At 43.4% G+C, this 26,173-nt stretch overlaps 1 protein-coding gene across 1 annotated transcript in view; it reads right to left on the reverse strand.

Annotated features, from left to right (window-relative positions):
- Positions 1 to 2,486: 2,486 nt before the first annotated feature.
- Positions 2,487 to 26,173, reverse strand: part of LOC130231495 (mitogen-activated protein kinase kinase kinase 11) — a 44,512-nt gene continuing 20,825 nt past the window's right edge. Inside the window, exons 3-11 of the mRNA XM_056460833.1 lie at positions 24,706 to 24,886; positions 21,987 to 22,135; positions 19,965 to 20,140; positions 19,145 to 19,388; positions 16,910 to 17,017; positions 15,613 to 15,751; positions 15,405 to 15,511; positions 11,189 to 11,704; positions 2,487 to 8,495 (exon numbers count right to left, since the gene is read on the reverse strand). Coding sequence (XP_056316808.1) covers positions 7,921 to 8,495; positions 11,189 to 11,704; positions 15,405 to 15,511; positions 15,613 to 15,751; positions 16,910 to 17,017; positions 19,145 to 19,388; positions 19,965 to 20,140; positions 21,987 to 22,135; positions 24,706 to 24,886 — 2,195 coding nt within the window. The 3' untranslated portion in view covers positions 2,487 to 7,920. The remainder of the gene's footprint in view (positions 8,496 to 11,188; positions 11,705 to 15,404; positions 15,512 to 15,612; positions 15,752 to 16,909; positions 17,018 to 19,144; positions 19,389 to 19,964; positions 20,141 to 21,986; positions 22,136 to 24,705; positions 24,887 to 26,173) is intronic.

A 26,173-nucleotide genomic window follows, 5' to 3' on the forward strand; every position in this document is an offset into this window, starting at 1 on the left:
TGTCAATTAGAAATACGTCACCATACTGACATAAAACCCCACCCCCTACTTAATATTCAGTGTCAATTAGAAATACGTCACCATACTGACATAAAACCCCACCCCCTACTTAATATTCAGTGTCAATTAGAAATACGTCACCATACTGACATAAAACCCCACCCCCTACTCAATATTCAGTGTCAATTAGAAATACGTCACCATACTGACATAAAACCCCACCCCCTACTCAATATTCAGTCAACTAGAAATACGTCACCATACTGAAATAAAACCCCACCCCCTACTCAATATTCAGTCAACTAGAAATACGTCACCATACTGAAATAAAACCCCGCCCCCTACTCAATATTCAGTCAATTAGAAATACGTCACCATACTGAAATAAAACCCCACCCCCTACTCAATATTCAGTCAACTAGAAATACGTCACCATACTGAAATAAAACCCCGCCCCCTACTTAATATTCAGTGTCAATTATAAATACGTCACCATACTGAAATAAAACCCCACCCCCTACTCAATATTCAGTCAATTAGAAATACGTCACCATACTGACATAAAGCCCCACCCCTACTCAATATTCAGTGTCAATTAGAAATACGTCACCATACTGAAACAAAACCCCGCCCCCTACTCAATATTCAGTGTCAATTAGAAATACGTCACCATACTGAAACAAAACCCCGCCCCCTACTCAATATTCAGTGTCAATTAGAAATACGTCACCATACTGAAACAAAACCCCGCCCCCTACTTAATATTCAGTGTCAATTAGAAATACGTCGCCATACTGACATAAAACCCCACCCCCTACTTAATATTCAGTGTCAATTATAAATACGTCGCCATACTGACATAAAACCCCACCCCCTACTTAATATTCAGTGTCAATTATAAATACGTCACCATACTGAAACAAAACCCCACCCCTAGTCAATATTCAGTGTCAATTAGAAATACGTCACCATACTGAAATAAAACCCTGCCCCCTACTCAATATTCAGTGTCAATTAGAAATACGTCACCATACTGACATAAAACCCCACCCCCTACTTAATATTCAGTGTCAATTAGAAATACGTCACCATACTGACATAAAACCCCACCCCCTACTCAATATTCAGTGTCAATTAGAAATACGTCACCATACTGACATAAAACCCCACCCCCTACTTAATATTCAGTGTCAATTAGAAATACGTCACCATACTGAAATAAAACCCCGCCCCCTACTCAATATTCAGTGTCAATTAGAAATACGTCACCATACTGACATAAAACCCCACCCCCTACTCAATATTCAGTCAACTAGAAATACGTCACCATACTGAAATAAAACCCCGCCCCCTACTCAATATTCAGTGTCAATTAGAAATACGTCACCATACTGACATAAAACCCCACCCCCTACTCAATATTCAGTCAACTAGAAATACGTCACCATACTGAAATAAAACCCCACCCCCTACTCAATATTCAGTCAACTAGAAATACGTCACCATACTGAAATAAAACCCCGCCCCCTACTCAATATTCAGTCAATTAGAAATACGTCACCATACTGAAATAAAACCCCACCCCCTACTCAATATTCAGTCAACTAGAAATACGTCACCATACTGAAATAAAACCCCGCCCCCTACTTAATATTCAGTGTCAATTATAAATACGTCACCATACTGACATAAAGCCCCACCCCTACTCAATATTCAGTGTCAATTAGAAATACGTCACCATACTGAAACAAAACCCCGCCCCCTACTCAATATTCAGTGTCAATTAGAAATACGTCACCATACTGACATAAAAACTCGCCCCCTACTCAATATTCAGTCAACTAGAAATACGTCACCATACTGAAATAAAAACTCGCCCTCTGCTCAATATTCAGTCAATTAAAAATACGTCACCATACTGAAATAAAAACTCGCCCTCTGCTCAATATTCAGTCAATTAAAAATACGTCACCATACTGAAATAAAAACTCGCCCTCTGCTCAATATTCAGTGTCAATTAGAAATACGTCACCATACTGAAATAAAACCCCACCCCCTACTCAATATTCAGTCAATTAGAAATACGTCACCACACTGAAAGAAAACCCCGCCCCCTACTCAATATTCAGTCAATTAGAAATACGTCACCATACTGACATAAAACCCCACCCCCTACTCAATATTCAGCTGGAAGTGCGTCATCATACAGAGCTAAAACCCCGCCCTCTGCTCAATATTCAGTTGGAAGTGCGTCATCATAGAGCTAAAACCCCGCCCTCTGCTCAATATTCAGTTGGAAGTGCGTCATCATAGAGCTAAAACCCCGCCCTCTGCTCAATATTCAGTTGGAAGTGCATCATCATACAGAGTTAAAACCCCGCCCTCTGCTCAATATTCAGTGGAAAGTCATACTGAGGTAAAAGTCTGCAGCTACTTCCTGTTTGTGTTGACTGTGGTAAAACACAGTGAGAGATGTGAACACGCTGTTAGAGTTGTGTTAAACTTTATTTGGTCTCGCTCCATTTTGCAGTATTTTTTGTCTCATTTTTAAAGTTCCACAGGTTAAAACCCATTACAATTAGCAAAATAAACATTCAGACGCACTTTAAACACACACAGTCTCTCTGTCTCTCACACACACACACACACACACACACACACACACACACACACACACACACACACACACACAGTAATGGAGTGATTAGGCCCAGCCCAAGAGAGATCACAACATCACACACACAGTAATTAAAAGGGCTTCAAACACACACACAGTATATATATATATCCAAATAAGCTTAACATAAAGCAGGAATGGTCATCAGAACTCCATCCCCCAGAGTTCCCGGCGGCGGCAGCAGAGGAAGAGGAGGAGCAGACGCCATGTGCATCCGCAAGTGTTTTGGTTCAGAGAAATCTCAACAAAAAAACAAAACAATGACAATCAAAGGAGAATACAAACACAACAAGAGTTCTTCTGTTCATCAATCACGGCACTCGCTTGAGTTCTGACACCAGGCTGAAGCTTTGACAGTATTTAAAGACACACAGAGATTTGTCCCTTTGCAGCACCCATACCTCCAGTGAAGAACACTTATTAATCTAATGGAGCGTCCTGAAGTGGACTGTGTCTCTGAATCCAGTGTGTGAACAGCCTCAGTAATAAATATGAAGAGCTTCATCATCATCATCATCATACAGTAGGACGCAGGAGAGATTGTGTTTGTGACATGACTCTGTGCAGATAAACACCCCTCACCCATCTGTGCTGACCACTGAGCTGTTTGAGCTGGTGGTCTTGAGGTGTTGCAGTAGCACATTTTCAGCATTATGGTTAGTATTAGGTTATGGGGAATTCTGACTGAAACCCTTTCATTTTATTTTAAGTGTACATCGTCGTGAAATGTGAACAGATTAGTGAAAATAAACACGTCATTTCGCAGGTTTATTGAGATTATTATCGTGAAGTATGAACTAAGAAATGTGAAATTAAAGGTCAAGATTGCTTGATTATTAGAATCGCGACGCTGACAGAGTCGTGAGGGACTATTGCGTCGATTCTTTAAATAAAACTAAAAAAGGTCATTCTGAATAGCACTTTTAACGAAACAATAGCGAAATAAAGAGATAAACCTGCAATTCAAATAAAAGAAATGCAATAAAAGTCAAGAAAGCACGATTGTCGGATTTGTGTGTATAAAGTTTGCAGGTGTATTGCGATGATTATTGCGATAGTCATTGCGAGGTATAAACTAAATGTGAAATTATAAAGATTATTAGAAACACAGCAATCTCACAGCACTGACCGAATCCTGAGGTAATATCGTCAATTGTCAAATTGTCATTTTCATTCATTTCATGCTATTAAAAGTTTTTAAACTTGCATTTCAGCGAAAAAAGTGAGGAAAAATGTGTTCGATTACTGTATATAAACACTTGGAAGTGTATTGTGATTTCTATTGCGAAGTTATTTGTAAGGTATAAACCAGGAAATGTGAAACAAAAGGTCTAAAAGGTAGGACTGTGAGAATCGGGACTCTCACATCATTGACTGAATCTTGAGTTAACACTTTGTCAATTGTGAAATTTTCACCATCAAAACGTTAAAATAGTAACGCGACGATCACACGGTGATGAAGATTCAGACTGAACTACAGGCTAAAATCTTTTGTTAAAGTATACGTTGTTGCGAAATATGCAAAAAGTCAATATTGTCAGATTTTTGTATATAAATATTTGCAGCATCATTGAGATTATTATTGTGAAGTTAATGCCGAGGTATAAACTAAAAAATGTCAAATTATGACTCAGAATTGTCCAATTATTAGAATTGTGACTCTCACAATGCTCACTGAATTATGAACAAAAACAGTCTAAAATTGTAAATAAAATAAAAACTGCGTAATGAATAAATACAAACTAGCATTTCAGAGAGAAAAAGTCATGAAGGCGAGATTGTCTGATTTGTGAATATAAAATCTGCAGGTATGATTATTATTGCGATGTTCATTACGAGGTATAAACTAAAAGAAATGTCCATGATTAGAGTCGCTGAATCGTGAGTTAATAACTTGTCAATTGTGAAATAGTAAAAGTTTTCAGTCTAAAATTTGTCCGATTTCTGTAAATAAACATTTGCAAGGGTGTTGTGATTTTTATTGTGAAGTTAACTGCAAGGTATAAACGAAGAAATGTGAAATAGTCTAAACTGTAGGAACACTGGCTGAATCTTGAGTTAACATTGTGTCAATTGTGAAATTTTCCCCATCACAACGTTAAAATAGTAACGCAGCTATCGCGCAGCTATGATGATTCAGACTGAACTACAGGCTAAAACCTTTTTTTTAAGTATACGCTGTTGCGAAATATGCAAAAAGTCAATATTGTCAGATTTTTGTATATAAATATTTGTAAATTTATTGTGATTATTATTGTGAAGTTAATTCTGAAGTATAAACTAAAAAATGTCAAATTATAACTCAGAATTGCTCAATTATTAGAATCGCGACTATCTCAAAATGCTGACTGAATTATATATATATATATAAACACACACACACAAGCTTATTTTAGAGAGGAAAAAAGTCAAGAAAGCGAGAGAGATTGTCAGATTTGTGTATAGAAACATTTGTAGGATTTTCAGTGTTGGGAAAATAAAAGCTCACGTCAGCACGCTGTCAGGTCGTCATGGTTACTGAAGCGCTTCTTCACCGTGAAATTGTTAAAATAGTAACGACAGCTATCGCATGTTACGGATTCTGGCTGAACTGCAGATAAATTAAGATCTTTTATTAGTATTCACGGTTGTGAAATAGGTTACCACTGTCGCATTTGTGCACAGAAAAAGTCCATCAGAATTGTAAGGAATAAACTAAAACAATTCACTTGCTCACACTGTCAAATTTCTGGGGATGCTACAACTTATTACTAAAAAGTGCAGGAATTTTTATTTACACGATTTACTGGCGTGTTTAAGTTAAACTTTTTATACATCTCATGTGGGAATTAACGTTTACCGGTAATTTCCAAGAAAACTGTGTGTAAAAGAGGCTATAAAGCACAGGTGTCAAACTCCTGGAGGGCCGCAGCTCTGCACAGATTAGTTCCAACCCTATTTAAACACACTTGATCCAACTAATTGAGTCCTTCAGGCTTGTTTGAGACCTCCAGGTGAGTGTGTTAAAGCTGAACAGTGCAGGGCTGTAGCCCTCCTGGAAGTGAGATTGACACCCCTGCTATAGATAGTGTGAAGCTGTCTGAGCATCCAGCAGGGGGAGACAAAGTGTGTGACAACACACACACACACACTCGCTCAGTGTTTGTGTTCTCACGATTCATTCACTAGTGACGCAGCAGAATGACTGAAGCTCTTAAAGGGCCAGTTCACCCAAAAATGAACATTTCCACTCCCGTTTACATTCTGAGGAACACTGGGGGCAAAAGCAGACATTTACATCCATAGCAGGACCACAAAACTCTGTCTGATGTTTTTCCAGCGATCTTCAGAATATCTTGTTTAGTCTTCAGTAGAAGAAAGAAACTCCCATAGAGCTGAATAAAAATGTGGACAGGTGACCTGTGCCTTTAAGACTTTTAGTTTTCAGAAAAAACGGTCCAAAATCAGGTCAAGCTTAGATCAACAGAACATCATCTGCCTTTTAAAGTTTAGCACAAATAATTCAAGACTATAAAACCCGTTTTCTGCTGCTCGGCTGAACAATCTTTACATATTTACACTCACATTCTCTGAGAGAAATGGACGGGGGCGTAGCGGACATTTTAAACAGCTGTATGAGATCCAAAAGTTTACAATTATATAATCAATAATCACCTGTTTCTAAATGCTCCGTCTCTAAAAATGAGGGGGGCGTATCCCCCTTCATCCACCCCGGTTTCTACGCCCCTGGAAATGGACATAATTGAGCAGATTTGCTCTCAAACCCTTAAAGTAAAACGTTTTTGAGCATTTTTATCAGAAATAAAGAGGATTTAAACCCCTTTAGGAGGTTTGCTCCTAATAGATTTAAAAACATTCACTTTAATATGATGTCCAGGTTATATTTCTATATGTATATTCATTGTCTTCAGCATGTCTGCTCCATAAACACATGGAGAACTTTTAAACTAATGTTACTGTAATGACGCTCATTAGTGAATAGAGTTAATAGACTGAGCTTTGCCAGAGTTGTACTGTGTTCGTATGAGCCAGACTGAATATCTCTACATAGACAGCTGAAAATGATTCAAGACCTACAACACAATATTTCAGTCAATTTAAGACTCTATATGGCCTAACATTTCGTTTTTGAAATTTAAGACTTTAAGAGGCCACGATAAACTAAATAATGTGTTATTGTTGAGTTTCGCCAGTGAAAATAACTCTTTTTACTTTATTATCACTAGTATTATTATTAATTCAGTTCTATATGTGTAGTTTATTGTGTTGTAATGTGTTCTGGCCATGTCATGGTTGCCCAAGACAAATTTCCCTGAAACAGGACGATCAAGCACAACTCATTTGTGCACCTCAGAGCAACATTTCCTGAATGAATCCGTTTCTGAAGAAATCATTTGAGTCAAATGATTCAATTAAACATCCCTAAAGAGTCATTGAATCGTTAGAATGATTGAATCATTACGCAAATCAACTACTTAAATATATTCCTACAATATCACCCTCATTTTGTGTACACACTAGTGCTGTTTAAAGATTCATGGGGACTGCTTATATTTATATGTATATGTGTGTGTGTGTGTGTGTGTGTGTGTGTGTGTACTGTATATTATGCATGTATGAATGCACACATATAATGTTAAGAGATGTTGTTTAAAGTTTTAACGCACAGAAGCACTGATAATCAGGTGTGTGTGTATATTAATATTATTGGCTCAACACACGGAAGGTGTGTTTGTGTTCACAAACAGCAGTGGTCAGCACAGATCCATCAACACTCCCACACACACACACACACACACTCTATATCTGCTCTTTTTTGGCACAGTATTGTGTTCTCCTGCACAATAACGCGCACACACACATACCACAGACCCTGAGACCCCCAGATCACCCAATCAGAGGGCAGGACTGGAGTCACATGACTGTACAAAACACTCCGCTGTAAATAAACAAGTTTTATAACAAGTTGCTGAAGTTTTTGCTGTGTGTGTGTGTGTACATCATCTGTGGTGTGTGGTGTTCGTGTGTATTATCAGCGTTGTGTGTGTGTGTGTAAAATCAGCAGTGTATGTGTGTGCGTATTACCAGCAGTCGGTGGGTGGGTTTGGGTGTGCGTTTGTGTGTGTGTGTGTGTGTGTGTATTTGTATCATGAGAGATGTGTTTGTTCGTGTCATCAGAGGGGTGTGTGTATTTTCCGCGGTGTGTGTGTGTGTGTGTATCATCAGCGGTGTGTTTGTTTGTTTCAGAAGTGGTCTTCTGACAGTGGTGCTGCGGATCTGAACGCACTCAGGCTGCGGGGCGGCTGCAGTCTCTCTCTGCTGTCTGGCGGGCGGGACACACTCACCCAGCTGAGCTCCAGCAGCGGAGGGGTGGGTGGCTGCAGTGGCGCCCCCCGCAGGCTCAGGCTCGGGCTGGCGTTGGCAGAGCAGGGGGCCGAGCGTGAGGTGGGGAACGGCGGGCAGAAGGGGTCAAACCCGTGCTCGGCTGTCACCGCTGGCTCCAACTGAAGGGCGAATGGGTCGCAGTCAGGCGAGGGGAACAGGGCGCTGCTGGAGAATGGGTTGGTGGGCGAGGGCCGTATGCCCAGCAGAGGGCTGGCGGGGCTGCTGGAGCCTCGGGGTCGCTCTGCAGACATGCCCGCAGACACAAAGCTCCAGGGGTCAATGCGGGGCCGGTTGGGTGAGGGCCGTGGCCGGGGGATGATGTTGACCTCCAGACGGCGGGTCTTGGGGCTCCAGAGGCGAGGGTCCGGGTACAGGGCGAACGGCAGTGGGCTCTTCTGCTCCAGTGTGTCCTGACAGAGAGGAAGATCCAGCACTGCAGAAGAACACACACACACACACACATATAAATTAATAAATGCATACAATACAGGAGGTGTGATGGCTGCATGTGAGCAGCTGGTGTTCATTCTTCACTGATCTTCACTCCAGCAGTAGAGCAGAGAGTGAAGGGTTCATCAGCAGAGGAACAGCACAGTTCTGCTTCAACACTGCACAGCATACAGCATTATGGGGACATAGCAGAGTTCAGAAGAGGACAGAGTGTTGGTGTGTGTCTGTAAACAAGACAGCAAGTGTGTGTGATGATCAAGAGCTGCGGTATCCAAAGTAATGTCAGCAAACTACTATGAAGATGAACCACATCCAACAGGAGGAACTGTGGACACCAGAGGAAGCTGTCTGAAAGGGACGTCGGGCTGATATCCCTGATTTATCCAGAACACATCAGACCACAGCTGCCCGACTCACTGCAGAATGACATGTGCAGCTCCACTCTCCTGTGTCCAGCAGAACTGTTAGTCTGGAGCTCCACACGCTCCACAGGGTCAATATACATGACCGACTGCTGGAGACAAACCTCTGCTCACTTATGCCAATGCCAAACGCCAGTTTCAGTGGTGCAGCAGCAAACAAATATGTATTGTTCTCTGTCTGATGAGTCCACCTTCACCAGCTTTCCCACATCCGAAAGAGTTAAGGTGTGGAGAAGCCCTAAAGCTCACTGGCTGGCTACTGGAGTCCCTCAGGGATCTGTTCTAGGTCCCATACTGTTCTCTGTTTACACCATATCACTGGGAACTATCATCCAATAACATGGTTTCTCTTATCATTGCTATGCCAATGACACACACCTCTCTTTCATCCTGATGACCCCACAGTAGCTGCAAGATTTTTGCCTAGAGGATATCTCAGCTTAGAAGAAAGACCATCACCTACTGCTTAGCCTGGCAAAAACTGAACTTCTCGTCTTCCCTGCAACATCACACATACAATAGGACTTCTCCATCCAGCTGGGATCATCCACCATTACCCCATGTAGTTCAGTAAGGAATCTTGGGGTGATCCTGGATGATCAGTTATCCATCAAAGAGCACAATGCTAACACTGCTCGATCTTGCAGATTTGCACTCTTCAACATCTGATAAATTTAACTCTTCGTAAAGGATCGTGCTGCTCAACTTTTAGTCCAAGCTCTGGTCATTTCAAGGCTGGATTCCTGCAATGCTCTTCTAGCTGGACTCCCATCCTGCACTCTTCATTTTCTTTTACATTCTTTTAACACATTTTTACACATTTCTAATCTGTTTTTTAATCATTTTTATTCTTTATTCTGTATTTGTATTGTAATATTGTGCTATATAAATAAACTTGCCTTGCCTTAATCCTCTGATCCAAAGTGTTACAGTCCATCTGGTCTTCAAGACCAAGCCCAAGAGAACCAAATGTAACACCTCTCTTTATCTCTCTGTATTAGTTAAGGGTTGAAGCTCAGATAAGGTTCAAATCACTGATGCCTGCTTGCAGGACAGCCACGGGCACTGCACCCTCTTACCTCCACCTGCTCCTGAAGGTCTACACCCCTCCAGAAACCTCAAACACGCTGCACTCCCTTACCCCCACCGGCTACTGAAGGTCTACACCCCTCCAGGAGCCTCACACACACGCTGCACACTCTTACCTCAACCTGCTCCTGAAGGTCTACATCCCTCCAGGAGCCTCCGGTCAGGGAGTGAGCGCCAACTTGTGGTACTAATCGCAGAGAGGCTATAAGTGAACTTTCCAGAACCTTTACATTCACTGTTCCACGCTGGTGCAATGATCTTTCTATTCCCACTCAGGCTGCAGATTCACTGGTATTCTTCAAACCACAACTCCTTCCTTGAGAACCTGAACCCCGATGAATAAAACTAAGACCCCTCTTCTCTTCCCCACCTCATCACACACCAACGCAAAATACTATAAATTCTGAATGTGCCTCTCACAGGTGAGTGGCCTAACAAACCACCTGCAGAATCACTCTCTCTCTCTCTCTCTCTCAAGACTCCAGCACTCTTACTCTAGCACTTAATTCTCTGAGCACAAACAAGGTATTTTGTCTAACTAGCACTTGTTGTGTGTATTGCTTCTTCTTGTTTAATTACTGAATGCCTCCTCAATTGTAAGTCACTTTGGACAAAAGCGTCTGCTAAATGACTAAAGGGGGCCGCGCAAATGACGGTTGTAAGTATCGCACACTAGATGCGCACATTCGAATGTTATTTTATTTGAAACCATTCTGATGGTGCTCTGTGGTGCGGCAGAAATATGAACAGTGTCCTGAATCAAAGCTGGGTGCCGCGGACAACCGCCAACTTGCGGCGCTGGTGTGCCTACCTTGATAAAAACCTATGTTTAGAATTTTAAAATACATAGAGCTGCTGGGCACGACACGGCGCATTGCCGAATGGTGCATCTGGTGTGTAACGGCCCTAAATGTAAATGTCAAGCCCAAAATGATTCATACCCCAGGCAAATTCTGACTTAAAACTGCCAGAAATGACACAGCTTTGCATTAAAGCCACTGCAAAACATTTTCATGTGGTTTTATAGCCCCTTCCAGACTTGTGAGCCACCACAATGTGCAGCCGCACATAATATAGGAGCCCTTAAAGTCAGAATTTTGGCAGGTGTGTGAATAACTTTGGACTTGACTGTACATACACACACACACACACATACATATCTCACCCAGCTGTGAGGACCGTGTGCTGCTGCTAGACCTCCGCCTGCGCTCTCTGCTATGGCTCGGTCCGTCCATGTCCCCATTAGCGAATGTGTTCTGGTCAGTGTGTGCTCTGCTAGCGCTGCGCTCTCTACCCCGTGGGTGTGGCGGCGGCGGCTCCAGGGACTCCAGGAATGCCCGTGGCAGAGAGTCTGTGCTGAAGCTGATCAGGTCCCGCTCCGGCAGGTGTGCACGCGGCTCCGAGAGGTGTGTGTGAGGCTCCAGCTCTGACAGGTGTGTGCGTAGCTCTGGCTCTGACAGGTGTGTGCGCAGCTCTGGCAGGTGTGTGCGTGGCGAGGCCCGTGGCGGGGGGGTTGGTGGTGGCGGCTGCGGCTCCAGATTACGGCCCAGAGCAACACACGCAAGCAGGGCACCGCTACTGAGCAGAGCAGAGTGTGTGTTCTTCACCATGCAGGAGAGAGAGGGACGATCAAAACGAGGAGATGCACACGGAGAGTAGCCCTCCTCACTCTCTGAGCCCTCTGACACACACACACACACACACACACACACACACACACACACACACAGAGAGAGAAAGAAAGAAAGACACACTTCACATAAGCTGATACAATACAGATACACAGAGTAGTGTACTTGTTTGTATGGATTCTGGTGGTTTACAAGGACAGTTTTTTTAATACAACATGGCTATGACATAGTTGTATTATGGTGGTGTACGAAGACATGCAATATGTCCTTGTAATTTAAAAACTATTAAAACCATAGCCACAGCCATAACTCCCTATACTATTGAGTGATGTGTCGCCCCAGTATAGTGATGTGTCCTAACGCCCCAGTATAGTGACGTGTCCTAATGCTCCAGTATAGTGACGTGTCCTAATGCTCCAGTATAGTGACGTGTCCTAATGCTCCAGTATAGTGATGTGTCCTAACGCCCCAGTATAGTGACGTGTCCTAACGCCCCAGTATAGTGACGTGTCCTAACGCCCCAGTATAGTGACGTGTCCTAACGCCCCAGTATAGTGATGTGTCCTAACGCCCCAGTATAGTGACGTGTCCTAACGCCCCAGTATAGTGATGTGTCCTAACGCCCCAGTATAGTGACGTGTCCTAACGCTCCAGTATAGTGACGTGTCCTAACGCCCCAGTATAGTGACGTGTCCTAACGCCCCAGTATAGTGACGTGTCCTAACGCCCCAGTATAGTGACGTGTCCTAACGCTCCAGTATAGTGACGTGTCCTAATGCTCCAGTATAGTGACGTGTCCTAATGCTCCAGTATAGTGACGTGTCCTAATGCTCCAGTGTAGTGACGTGTCCTAATGCTCCAGTATAGTGACGTGTCCTAATGCTCCAGTATAGTGACGTGTCCTAACGCTCCAGTATAGTGATGTGTCCTAACGCCCCAATATAGTGACGTGTCCTAACGCTCCAGTATAGTGACGTGTCCTAACGCTCCAGTATAGTGACGTGTCCTAACGCTCCAGTATAGTGACGTGTCCTAACGCTCCAGTATAGTGACGTGTCCTAACGCCCCAGTATAGTGACGTGTCCTAACGCTCCAGTATAGTGACGTGTCCTAACGCTCCAGTATAGTGACGTGTCCTAACGTCCCAGTATAGTGACGTGTCCTAACGCTCCAGTATAGTGACGTGTCCTAACGCCCCAGTATAGTGACGTGTCCTAACGCTCCAGTATAGTGACGTGTCCTAACGCCCCAGTATAGTGACGTGTCCTAACGCCCCAGTATAGTGACGTGTCCTAACGCCCCAGTATAGTGACGTGTCCTAACGCCCTAGTATAGTGACGTGTCCTAATGCTCCAGCATAGTGACGTGTCCTAACGCTCCAGTATAGTGACGTGTCCTAATGCTCCAGTATAGTGACGTGTCCTAATGCTCCAGTATAGTGACGTGTCCTAACGCTCCAACATAGTGACGTGTCCTAACGCTCCAGTATAGTGACGTGTCCTAATGCTTCAGTATAGTGACGTGTCCTAATGCTCCAGTATAGTGACGTGTCCTAATGCTCCAGTATAGTGACGTGTCCTAATGCTCCAGTATAGTGACGTGTCCTAATGCTCCAGTATAGTGATGTGTCCTAATGCTCCAGTATAGTGACGTGTCCTAATGCTCCAGTATAGTGATGTGTCCTAATGCTCCAGTATAGTGACGTGTCCTAATGCTCCAGTATAGTGATGTGTCCTAATGCTCCAGTATAGTGATGTGTCCTAATGCTCCAGTATAGTGATGTGTCCTAATGCTCCAGTATAGTGACGTGTCCTAATGCTTCAGTATAGTGACGTGTCCTAATGCTCCAGTATAGTGACGTGTCCTAATGCTCCAGTATAGTGATGTGTCCTAATGCTCCAGTATAGTGACGTGTCCTAATGCTCCAGTATAGTGACGTGTCCTAATGCTCCAGTATAGTGACGTGTCCTAACGCTCCAGTATAGTGACGTGTCCTAATGCTCCAGTATAGTGACGTGTCCTAATGCTCCAGTATAGTGACGTGTCCTAATGCTCCAGTATAGTGACGTGTCCTAATGCTCCAGTATAGTGATGTGTCCTAACGCTCCAATATAGTGACGTGTCCTAATGCTCCAGTATAGTGACGTGTCCTAATGCTCCAGTATAGTGATGTGTCCTAATGCTCCAGTATAGTGATGTGTCCTAACGCTCCAATATAGTGACGTGTCCTAATGCTCCAGTATAGTGACGTGTCCTAATGCTCCAGTATAGTGATGTGTCCTAATGCTCCAGTATAGTGATGTGTCCTAACGCTCCAATATAGTGACGTGTCCTAAAGCTCCAGTATAGTGATGTGTCCTAATGCTCCAGTATAGTGACGTGTCCTAATGCTCCAGTATAGTGATGTGTCCTAATGCTCCAGTATAGTGATGTGTCCTAACGCTCCAATATAGTGATGTGTCCTAATGCTCCAGTATAGTGACGTGTCCTAATGTTCCAGTATAGTGATGTGTCCTAACGCCCCAGTATAGTGACGTGTCCTAATGCTCCAGTATAGCGATGTGACCTAATGCTCCAGTATAGTGACGTGTCCTAACGCTCCAGTATAGTGACGTGTCCTAATGCTCCAGTATAGTGATGTGTCCTAATGCTCCAGTATAGTGATGTGTCCTAATGCTCCAGTATAGTGACGTGTCCTAATGCTCCAGTATAGTGATGTGTCCTAATGCTCCAGTATAGTGATGTGTCCTAATGCTCCAGTATAGTGACGTGTCCTAATGCTCCAGTATAGTGATGTGTCCTAATGCTCCAGTATAGTGACGTGTCCTAATGCTCCAGTATAGTGATGTGTCCTAATGCTCCAGTATAGTGATGTGTCCTAATGCTCCAGTATAGTGATGTGTCCTAATGCTCCAGTATAGTGATGTGTCCTAATGCTCCAGTATAGTGACGTGTCCTAACGCTCCAGTATAGTGACGTGTCCTAACGCTCCAGTATAGTGACGTGTCCTAACGCTCCAATATAGTGACGTGTCCTAATGCTCCAGTATAGTGATGTGTCCTAATGCTCCAATATAGTGATGTGTCCTAATGCCCCAGTATAGTGATGTGTCCTAATGCTCCAGTATAGTGACGTGTCCTAATGCTCCAGTATAGTGATGTGTCCTAATGCTCCAGTATAGTGATGTGTCCTAATGCTCCAGTATAGTGATGTGTCCTAACGCTCCAATATAGTGACGTGTCCTAATGCTCCAGTATAGTGATGTGTCCTAATGCTCCAGTATAGTGATGTGTCCTAATGCCCCAGTATAGTGATGTGTCCTAATGCTCCAGTATAGTGACGTGTCCTATTGCTCCAGTATAGTGATGTGTCCTAACGCTCCAGTATAGTGACGTGTCCTAATGCTCCAGTATAGTGATGTGTCCTAATGCCGCAGTATAGTGATGTGTCCTAATGCTCCAGTATAGTGACGTGTCCTAATGCCCCAGTATAGTGATGTGTCCTAATGCTCCAGTATAGTGATGTGTCCTAATGCTCCAGTATAGTGATGTGTCCTAATGCCGCAGTATAGTGATGTGTCCTAATGCTCCAGTATAGTGATGTGTCCTAATGCCCCAGTATAGTGATGTGTCCTAATGCTCCAGTATAGTGATGTGTCCTAATGCTCCAGTATAGTGACGTGTCCTAATGCTCCAGTATTGTGTGTGTGTTTGTGTGAGCATGTGTTTGCATTTGTGCTCGAGTGAGTACCGTTGTGGCTGGACTCTGATGTCACTGGTTTGTACTCGACAAAGTCGGCTTTCGAGTCTCCGTTCTCATTACTGTCCACATCCAGAAGTTTAGCTCTCATAGACAAACTGAACACACACACACACACCAGAGCAGTTCACATAAACACACTGATGCAGTTAAAAAAATGCACAAGCATGCACACACACACTCATAAAGACACACACACCTGTCCTGTGTGGTGAGTCTCAGGATTTTGGGGCTCTTGGGGTTCAGGTGTGTAGTGAATCTCTTCTCTCCATTGCTGTTCTTCAGAGACAGAGACTCTGCCGACCACACGGAGCTCCACTTACTCTCACTGGGCATCACTGCAGAGGAGAAAACACAGCTGAGACACACACACACACACACAAACACACACACACACACACACACACAGTCTCCAGTGGCCACACCGAGCTCCACATTCTCACTGTGCATCACTGCAGAGGAAACACAACTGAGATGCAGCAGCGCCACCATGTGGACTGCACAGCACAACACTACACTGCAAAAATAATTAGAGCTCAAAAAAAAAAAAAACATTTTTCTTTTACCTGGTGAATACCTACACCTGTCCAAACTGAAATAAACAAGGAAAAGGTCATTTATTTACTACACTGCTGCTGAATGCTGATTTCTGATTGGCTGATGGTCACTCTAAGGTGTTTGGTTATTGTCAGGTAAAGGCACAGCTAAAGTAGTTCCGAATTTAGAGCGCATAACAGCTCCATATCCCTCCGCTGAATGATCAGAGTTATTACACAGCTACTACAGTCAGACATCACAACAGAAGGAGGAGGAGGAGAAGATGTGCTTCTTTTGTTTTCATTCTCCTGGCTTGTGCAAGAGCGTGTGACATATCTCATTGCTCCGCCTTCTGGTACCTTTTTGTTGTGCTGGTGCCCTTTCAAAAGGGAACCCAAAAAGTGGTACGGTACATTTCGCTGGGCCTTTGACAGTGGAAACGGCCATAAAAGCATAAGGAACCATACCTTACCACTTAGTGGAAACGGGCCATAGTGCTTCACACAGGAGATGTTTGAGGAGGACACACACCTGACTAACACACTCTGACTGCTGAAACCTCTGATGTTTGTGTACACTGTACACTGCAATAAAAGGCTATTCTTAGTGTTTTTGCCTTGTTTCTAGTCCAAATATCTACAAACTTCTTAAATCAAGAAGCATTTCTAGACCAGTAAAACATACTGTGTTGTTTTCAGAAATAATGAGTCAAAATTAGGCTTGTTTTTCATTATAATAAGCTGAATAATCTGCCAATGAGGGAAGCGGAATAATGTTCACTTACAGCGAAAAACAAGATTAATTATGAAGAAAAATATGTTTAAATTAAAATGCATTTAATTTTGAGTTGTTGTTTCTTAAAACAAGCCTATATTTTGTACAACGCTGTTTCTGCACACACACACACACACACACACACACACACACACACACACACACACACACACACACAAACTCACGCTGTATGGCTCTGAAGCGCGGGCCGATGGATGGAGAACCCAAATCAGGTGAATTGCGCCTCTTCTCCAAACCCGGAGACGCCTGCACAGTGATCTTATGGATAAAATCTACAGCAGAAACAAACACACACACACACACACACACACACACACACAAACACACACACACACACACACACTATTATAATCAGACCATGATCAACATTCAACAGTCATAATAATTAGTGAAACTTGTACATGTGACAGAACAGACAATACAGCCGGCTTTGACTAAAGCCCTATTCAGACAGCTCTAGCATTTCCCTAAACATATTTGAGGTACAGTTATTTTCAGGAGAACTCTGTGTATTCAAGTACGTATTCAGATGGGATTAACATTTCTGTGTGAGTGTGTGTGTTTGTGTTTGTCTGTTTGTGTGTGCATTTTACATGTAGGCTCATAAAGTGTCCACATGGAAAATAAAATAATCTATGATGATATTTAATCGTCCTAATCATTACTAATTAAGATGTTTTCAAATTTGACCACAGCCAGCTCACAGGCGTCTGGGTTAGACGTCTCATTAGGTCATCAAGGGCATTTCCATCATTATTTTTGAGGGGAACATAAATGTGTGTGTGTAAAATTGAAAATCCACCCCATATTTATAAAAAATTAACCCTAAAGTTAACATAGTTATATTTATATGAGAATAGATTGTGGCTGAGATCAGAGCCTCGGGGACCCCCACATCAGAGGTTTAGTGGATCTAAATGTCTGTCCAATATTAAAGGGCTCATGTGATGCTAACTGGACGTGTGTGAGCTGTTTGGACAGCAGTGTGTGCAGTACTGGAGTGACAGAAACACAACAGATCTCTTCTTTTACATTTCCTGAAGTTAAAATATGATCCAGATCCCTGAGATTGTGAGGCTCACTGTAACGTGATGGAGAAATGTGATTTCCCCTCCCACTGAAATGACTGACAGGCGCATATTAACATGTCTCCATAGTAACAGGTATAAACACATCCACAGAACAGGATTAGCAAATAAACTGTGATTCAAGAGTTCACACTGAGCTGATGGCATGCTGTCCCGGGAGAGAGTCCTGAGCTCTTTTGATCCTCGAGTCCAGGGCTCCCTCCCGTTTGCAGGGCGAGAGGGGAGTTTGAGCTCAGGTAGATCTGGAGAACTCCCCTGCTGTAGTAGCTAATGAACAGATAGTGATTGCTCTTTAGAGATAACTACTTACTAGGAGCATGTCTATGGTGCTGATTTGGATTAGTCAATTAACTTAAGTTGCATGTTTTTGGACGGTGGGAGGAAAACGGGGAACCCGGGGGAAACCCACGTGAGCACGGGGAGAACGTGTAAACTCCGCACAGAAACATCAGCTCGCTTGGTAAGGACTAGAACCAGTGATGTTCTTGCTGTGAGGCGACAGTGCTAACCACTGGGCCACCGTGCCACCCATCTAGGAAAGGAGGAGGAGTAGGGGTGGAAGGGGGGGTTCTTCAAAATGAAGATGGCTGTGATATGAAACTGAGGGTGTTTATAGTGGCTTAGGAATCGTCTGAAAGGTGAATCATGAATAGGATAATGCAGGACGAGCCACAAGCAATCATAATCACGTGATCTTCTCGACATTAGTTTATTAATAAACTTCATTTAAAGCTCTGTTCAGCGCTCTGTGATCAGCTGCAGCTCCTGAATGAGTTTCACCAGATAAACATGCTTTTAATACAGAGCTTGTTAGAACCACCACAGCTGCCTAGTGTCAGTAAATGTGTGTGTGTGTGTGTGTGTGTGTGTGTGTGTGTGTGTGTGTGTGTGTGTGTGTGTGTGTGTGTACTGTGAACTTTGTAATTGCATTAGTGTGTGACTCCTGGTTTCAGAAAGGCTTGAATAAACTCCAGCACAAACACATCTAATCACCTTACTGTGGTGTTTCGGACTAATGAGCTGAATCTCTGCTTCATGTGTCTGTCTCTATCACTGACTGCTGTTTATCTGAGAGAAAAACACACACGTGTGGGAACAGTGGGCGGGGACAACCAGCTCATTTGCATTTAAAGGCTACAAAACATCTACACTTTTAGCCCAAAATGGGCATATTCCACAGAGCGTAATACATGATCTGATGGGTGTTTTGGTCTGTCATTTTCAGAAGTGTTTGTAAAATGGGCCAAAAGAATGCAGCACTCATTCATTCCTGCATGTGTGTGTGTGTGTGTGTGTGTATGTGTAGCTGACCCTGCGGCATGCTGATCTTCTCTCCGTTCTTGCCCTTGAGCTTGTGCTTCTTGAACGTGCCCTTGCGCTTCTTGACGTTGGGTCTGTGGTTGTGGTTGAGGTTGAGGATGAGCAGCGAGAGCTCGCGCTCGAACACCTCCTGCTCCCACTGGGCCAGCTGCTGCTCCCGCTGGCGGAGGAACTCCTCATGAGACTTCTGCTCCAGCGCTGCTCGCTTCAGCTCCTCCTCCCGGCACCGCAGCTCCTGCACACACACACACAAGATTACTTCATTTATATCAAATAAAACCACTGCTTAAGGGCAGCACGGTGGTGCACTAGGTAGCAGCAAGAAGGTCACTGGTTCGAGTCCCTGCTGGGTCAATTGGCATTTCTGTGTGGAGTTTGCATATTCTCCCCGTGTTAGTGTGGGTTTCCTCCAGGTGCTCCGGTTTCCCCCACAGTCCAAACACATGCACTATAGGGGAATTGGGTAAGCTAAATTGTCTGTAGTGTGACTGAGTGTGTATGGGTGTTTCCCAGTGATGGGTTGCAGCTGGAAGGACATCCACTGCGTAAAACTTATGCTGGATAAGTTGGCAGTTCATTCCGCTGTGACGACCCCTGATTAATAAATGAATGAATGAATGGATGAATGAAGCATGTATTGAGAAGTCTCGGATCTTCCCCCCTATCAGTACACAGTTGGTCATGGTTAGAGTAGGATTTAAGTCCTATAAAGTGAAGTAAAGGTAAGCGTCCTGCTGTTGTGATGGTTAAGGGTTTCATCGTCTCTCTGGGGGGTAAAATCAGTGTATACTGTGGTGAATGTGTGTTTCACCTTCTCTTTGGCGCGCAGCTCATCGAACATGTCCTGGATCTCCAGCTTCCAGTCCTCCTGCAGCGAGTGAAAGGAGTCCTGCGGCATCTCGTACATCACCTGCTCCTCCAGAGCCGTCAGCTGCTCCAGAATACAGCCGAAACTGGGCCGCCGGTGTGGATCCTGATCCCAGCACTCTGCGCACGCACACACACACATACACACGCACACACACACGCACACACACACACACACAGAGAGTCAAACACACACACATAAAGAGAGACAATGAAGTGAGTGAATGGATGAGTGAATAGACCGATGGATGGATGGGTGTGGGTGAACAAATGGATAGATGAGTGGATGAGTGATTTAATGAATGAACAAACTGATATACCAATTGAAGAGTATGTAGATAATTTGATGAGTGAATGGATGAATGAATTAATAGACAAATGGATGGACGAACAAATGAATGGATGAGTGGATGAATGAATGATTCATGTAAGAATTAAAGAGTATGTGGATAAATGAATGAATGGATGAACAGATGAATGGATGAGTGAATGAATTAATGACTGACCAGACTGATGTGCCAATTAAAAGAGTATTGATGAATGGATGAGTGAGTGGATGGTTGGATAGATAGATAGATATATAGATATGTGAATTGTTGGACGAGTGGATTAATGTATCAATAAGTGATGGGCAGATGGGCGGATGAGTGAGTCAATGGACAAATGTGTGGATGAGTGAGTGAGTGGATGGACAGATGGATAAATGAATGAGTCAGTGGATAGACATAAATGTGTGAGTGACTGAGCGAGTGGATGGACGAGTGTGTGGATGGACGAGTGAGTGAGTGGATGAACAGATGGGTGGGTGAGTGAGTAAGTGTGGATGGACGAGTGAGTGAGCAAGCGAGTTTATGGATGGATAAATGAATGAATGGATGGAAAGATGGATGAATGAGCGAGTGACTCAGTGAGTGAGTGAGTGGATGGACAGATAGAAGGATGTGTTAGTGGATGGACAGATGGACGAATGAGTGAGTGGACAGACGTAAATGAGAGTGATTGTGTGAGTGAATGAACAGATGGATAGATGAGTGAAGGGATGGACAGATGGGTGAGTGAGTGGGAGTGGATGGATGAGTGAGCGAGCGAGCAAGTGAGAGGATGGATGGATAAGTGGACAGATGGATGAATGATTGAGTGAGTGGATGGACAGATGTATGAATGAATGAGTGAGTGGATGGACAGATGGATGAATGAATGAGTGAGTGGACGAGTGAGTGGATGGACAGATGGATGAATAAGTGAGTGACTGAGTGGATGGACGAGTGAGTGGATGGACAGATGGATGAATGAGTGAGTGACTGAGTGGATGGACGAGTGAGTGGATGGACAGATGGATGAATGAGTGAGTGACAGTGGATGGACAGATGGATGGATGAGTGAGTGACTGAGTGAGTGGATGGACAGATGGATGAGTGAGGTGAGTGGATGGATGAGTGAGTGAGTGAGTGGACAGATGGATGCATGTGTGAGTGGATGGACAGATGGATGAATGAATGAGTGAGTGGATGGAGAGATGGATGAATGAGGTGAGTGGATGGATGAGTGAGTGAGTCAGTGAGTGAGGAAGTGAGTGGGTGGACAGATGGATGGGTGAGTGGGTGGACAGATGGATGAGTTAGTGGATAGACGGATGGATGAGTGAATGGATGGACGGATGGACGAGTAAGTGAGTCGATGGACAGATGGATGAGTGAGTGAGTCGATGGACAGATGGATGAGTGAGTGAGTGGATGGAAATATGGATAAGTAAGTGAGTGAGTGGGTGGGTGAGTGAGTGAGTAAATGGATGGACAGCTGGACAGACGGATGGATGGATGAGTGAGTGAATGGACAGATGGATGAGTGAGTGGGTGAGTGAGTAAATGGATGAACAGCTGGATAGATGGATGGATGGATGAGTGAGTGAGAAAGTGAGTGAATGGATAGACAGATGGATGGATGAGTGGATGGATAGATGACTGACCAGACATGAGCTGAGCGAAGGGTTCAGGGCAGGTTGAAGGGATCGGCAGGGTCAGTTTGTTCACAGCGACTCCATAAGCAACAGCCAGACCATCAATCCCTCTGTAGGGAGCCTCTCCAGTGAGCAGCTCCCATAATAGGACACCATAGCTACAGAGAGAGGGAGAAGGAGAGAGAGAGAGAGAGAGAGGCCCACAGCAGTTTTATATAGCAGTCTAATTACAGCGTATACAAACACACACACTACAGCGCTCCCAGGAAGACCTCAAACTGCAGAAATACTGCCATCTCTGAGTCGAGACGTGCAAATTAGACGAGAACATTTGATTTATCCCTGCAGAGGAAAAGGGTTTTAAGGGAAACGGTGAAGCGATACGTCTAATCTGTGTCTGTGAGCGATGAATTTAAAGCCAGTTAATGTGCATTAGCATTTAGCCGAGCTGGAGAGAAATGAGCCGCTTCACACAGACTTTCATTTGTATTTATGATTCATTACAGAACAGCGGGAACATTTCAAGCATTTCTATTCAATTTCCTCAGACTAAAACTGTAGAATAATATACAACAAACGTAACTTACAGTAAACTGAATCCATTATTAATGCAAAAGAATGAAAACTGCTTAAATGTGATAAGAAAGATACTATACATGTTGTTTAACATTGTTTAAACTTTTAAACCATAACAGAGCTGACGATAACGGAGCTGACGATAACAGAGCTGACGATAACGGAGCTGGTGATAAAGGAGCTGACGATAACGGAGCTGACGATAACGGAGCTGACAATAATGGAGCTGATGATAACCGAGCTGACGATAACTGAGCTGACGTTAACGGAGCTGATGTTAACGGAGCTGACGATAACGGAGTTGACCATGACGGAGCTGACCATGACGGAGCTGACCATAACGGAGCTGACCATAACGGAGTTGGCAATAACCGAGCTGACGATAACGGAGCTGACGATAACGGAGCTGACGATAACGGAGCTGACGATAACGGAGCTGACGATAACGGAGTTGACGAGAACAGAGTTGACGAGAACAGAGTTGACGAGAACAGAGTTGAAGATAACGGAGTTGATGATAACAGAGTTGACGATAACAGAGCTGACGATAACAAGAGTTGACGATAACAGAGTTGACGATAACAGAGTTGAAGATAACGGAGTTGATGATAACAGAGCTGACGATAACAAGAGTTGATGATAACAGAGCTGACGATAACAGAGTTGCTGATAACAGAGCTGACGATAACAGAGTTGAAGATAACGGAGTTGACGATAACAGAGCTGACGATAACAGAGTTGACGATAACAGAGCTGACGATAACAAAGTTGACGATAACAGAGTTGATGATAACAGAGCTGACGATAACAGAGTCGATGATAACAGAGCTGACGATAACAGAGCTGACGATAACAGAGTCGATGATAACAGAGCTGACGATAACAGAGTTGATGATAACAGAGCTGACGATAACAGAGTTGCTGATAACAGAGCTGACGATAACAGAGTTGAAGATAACGGAGTTGACGATAACAGAGCTGACGATAACAGAGTTGACGATAACAGAGCTGACGATAACAAAGTTGACGATAACAGAGTTGACGATAACAGAGCTGACGATAACAGAGTCGATGATAACAGAGTTGATGATAACAGAGCTGACGATAACAGAGTCGATGATAACAGAGCTGACGATAACAGAGTTGATGATAACAGAGCTGACGATAACAGAGTTGCTGATAACAGAGCTGACGATAACAGAGTTGAAGATAACGGAGTTGACGATAACGGAGTTGACGATAACAGAGCTGACGATAACAGAGTTGACGATAACAGAGCTGACGATAACAGAGTTGATGATAACGGAGTCGATGATAACAGAGTCGAAGATAACAGAGTTGACGATAACAGAGTTGAAGATAACAGAGTTGAAGATAACAGAGTTGAAGATAACAGAGTTGACGATAACAGAGTCGAAGATAACAGAGTTGACGATAACAGAGTTGACGATAACAGAGCTGACGATAACAGAGCTGACGATAACAGAGCTGACGATAACGGAGTTGATGATAACGGAGTTGATGATAACGGAGTTGATGATAACAGAGTTGACGATAACAGAGTTGAAGATAACAGAGTTGACGATAACAGAGTCGAAGATAACAGAGTTGATGATAACAGAGCTGACGATAACAGAGTTGATGATAACGGAGTTGATGATAACAGAGTTGACAGTAACAGAGTTGACGATAACAGAGTTGACGATAACAGAGCTGATGATAACAGAGTTGAAGATAACGGAGTTGATGATAACAGAGTTGATGATAACAGAGTTGATGATAACAGAGTTGACGATAACAGAGCTGATGATAACAGAGTTGAAGATAACGGAGTTGATGATAACAGAGTTGAAGATAACGGAGTTGATGATAACAGAGTTGACGATAACAGAGCTGACGATAACAGAGCTGACGATAACAGAGCTGACGATAACAGAGTTGACGATAACAGAGCTGACGATAACAGAGTTGAAGATAACAGAGCTGACGATAACAGAGTTGAAGATAACGGAGTTGACGATAACAGAGTTGACGATAACGGAGTTGACGATAACGGAGTTGACGATAACGGAGTTGATGATAATGATGCTGATGATAACGCATAACAGAGTTGACAAATAACTAAGCTGAATAAGAGTTGAGCGTTTCTCACCTCCAGACGTCGCTGCCTTTAGAGAAGGTGGAGGATTTGATGACCTCCGGCGCCATCCATGCATAGGTACCCGCAGTGCTCATCTTGGTGGTCTTGTGCCACTCGCGTGCCAGCCCGAAATCTGTGATCTTTAGCGTTTTGCCCTCGATGCTGCCCTTCTCTATCGGCTCCGCCAGCAGAACTGAGACAGAGGAGGAGAGGGGGAGTCAATCAATCAATCAACCAGTCAGTTAATCAATTAGTCAGTCAGTCAGTCAGTAAGATAGTCAATCAGTCAAACAGTTATTCAGTTAATCAATCAGTCAATTACTCAATCAAGCACACAGTAAGTCTATTAATTAATCAATCAGTCAATAAATCAATAATCAAGCAGTCAGGCAATTAAACAAACTGTTAATAAATAAATCAGTCAATCAATCAATCAATAAGTGAATTAATCAGTCAATCAATCAGCCAATCAATTAGTCAATCAATTAAATTAAAGAGTCAGTAAGTCATTCAGTTAATCAATCAATCTGTAAGTCTATTAATTAGTCAATCAATCAATCAACCAATCAATTAGTCAGTCAGTTAATCAATAATTCATTAGTCAATCGAACAAACAAACAATCACATTCAATCACAATCAATTACATTCAGTCAATCAATTAACTAGTCGGCCAGCCAATCAAACTATCAGTCAATGAAGCAATCAATCAGTCAATCAATCAATCAATCAATCAATCAATCAATCAAGACATCAGAGATTCACTGGACAATGGTTATACATGATATTATTAATGGTCTGACACTAAAGCAGCACTACACAGACTATAATAAAGGTCTAATTAAACTACAGCAGAACACACACACACGCACGCACGCACGCACACACACACGCATATATAACACACATATTTCTGACTACAGCTGCACATTCTCTGTCTAAAGTGGGATCTTTATTATAATCTTCTCAAAATTAATTTTAAATACTCGCAAAGAACAAGAGATGAACTGGCTGCCTGTCAGAGAGAGAGAGAGAGAGAGAGAGAGAGAGAGAGAGAGAGAGAGAGAGAGAGAGAGAGAGAGAGAGAGAGAGAGAGAGAGAGAGAGTGTGTGTGTGTGTGTGTGACGTCAAAGCAGTTGCAAAAGGCTGCAGAAGAGAGAGAGCTTTGTGCTGGACACACACACACACACACACACACACACACACACACACACACACACACACACACAACACTAAAACACACACACACACAGTCAGCAGGGCCTAAACTGGCCCATTTGTGCTGTGGTAAATATTTAGACACACACACACACTCGCGCTCATACACACACAGAGTTCTGGACACTGAAGGAAATGTGGAACGAAACTGCAGAAGAAGAAGAAGAAGTGAAACTCTTTAAACCGATTCAACATCCAACCAGAAGAATCCGTCTCGACCAGAGACCACACACACACACACACACACACTCTCTCTATCAAACA

Source organism: Danio aesculapii, chromosome 7 (genome assembly GCF_903798145.1).
Source record: "Danio aesculapii chromosome 7, fDanAes4.1, whole genome shotgun sequence".
Lineage (NCBI taxonomy): Eukaryota > Metazoa > Chordata > Actinopteri > Cypriniformes > Danionidae > Danio > Danio aesculapii.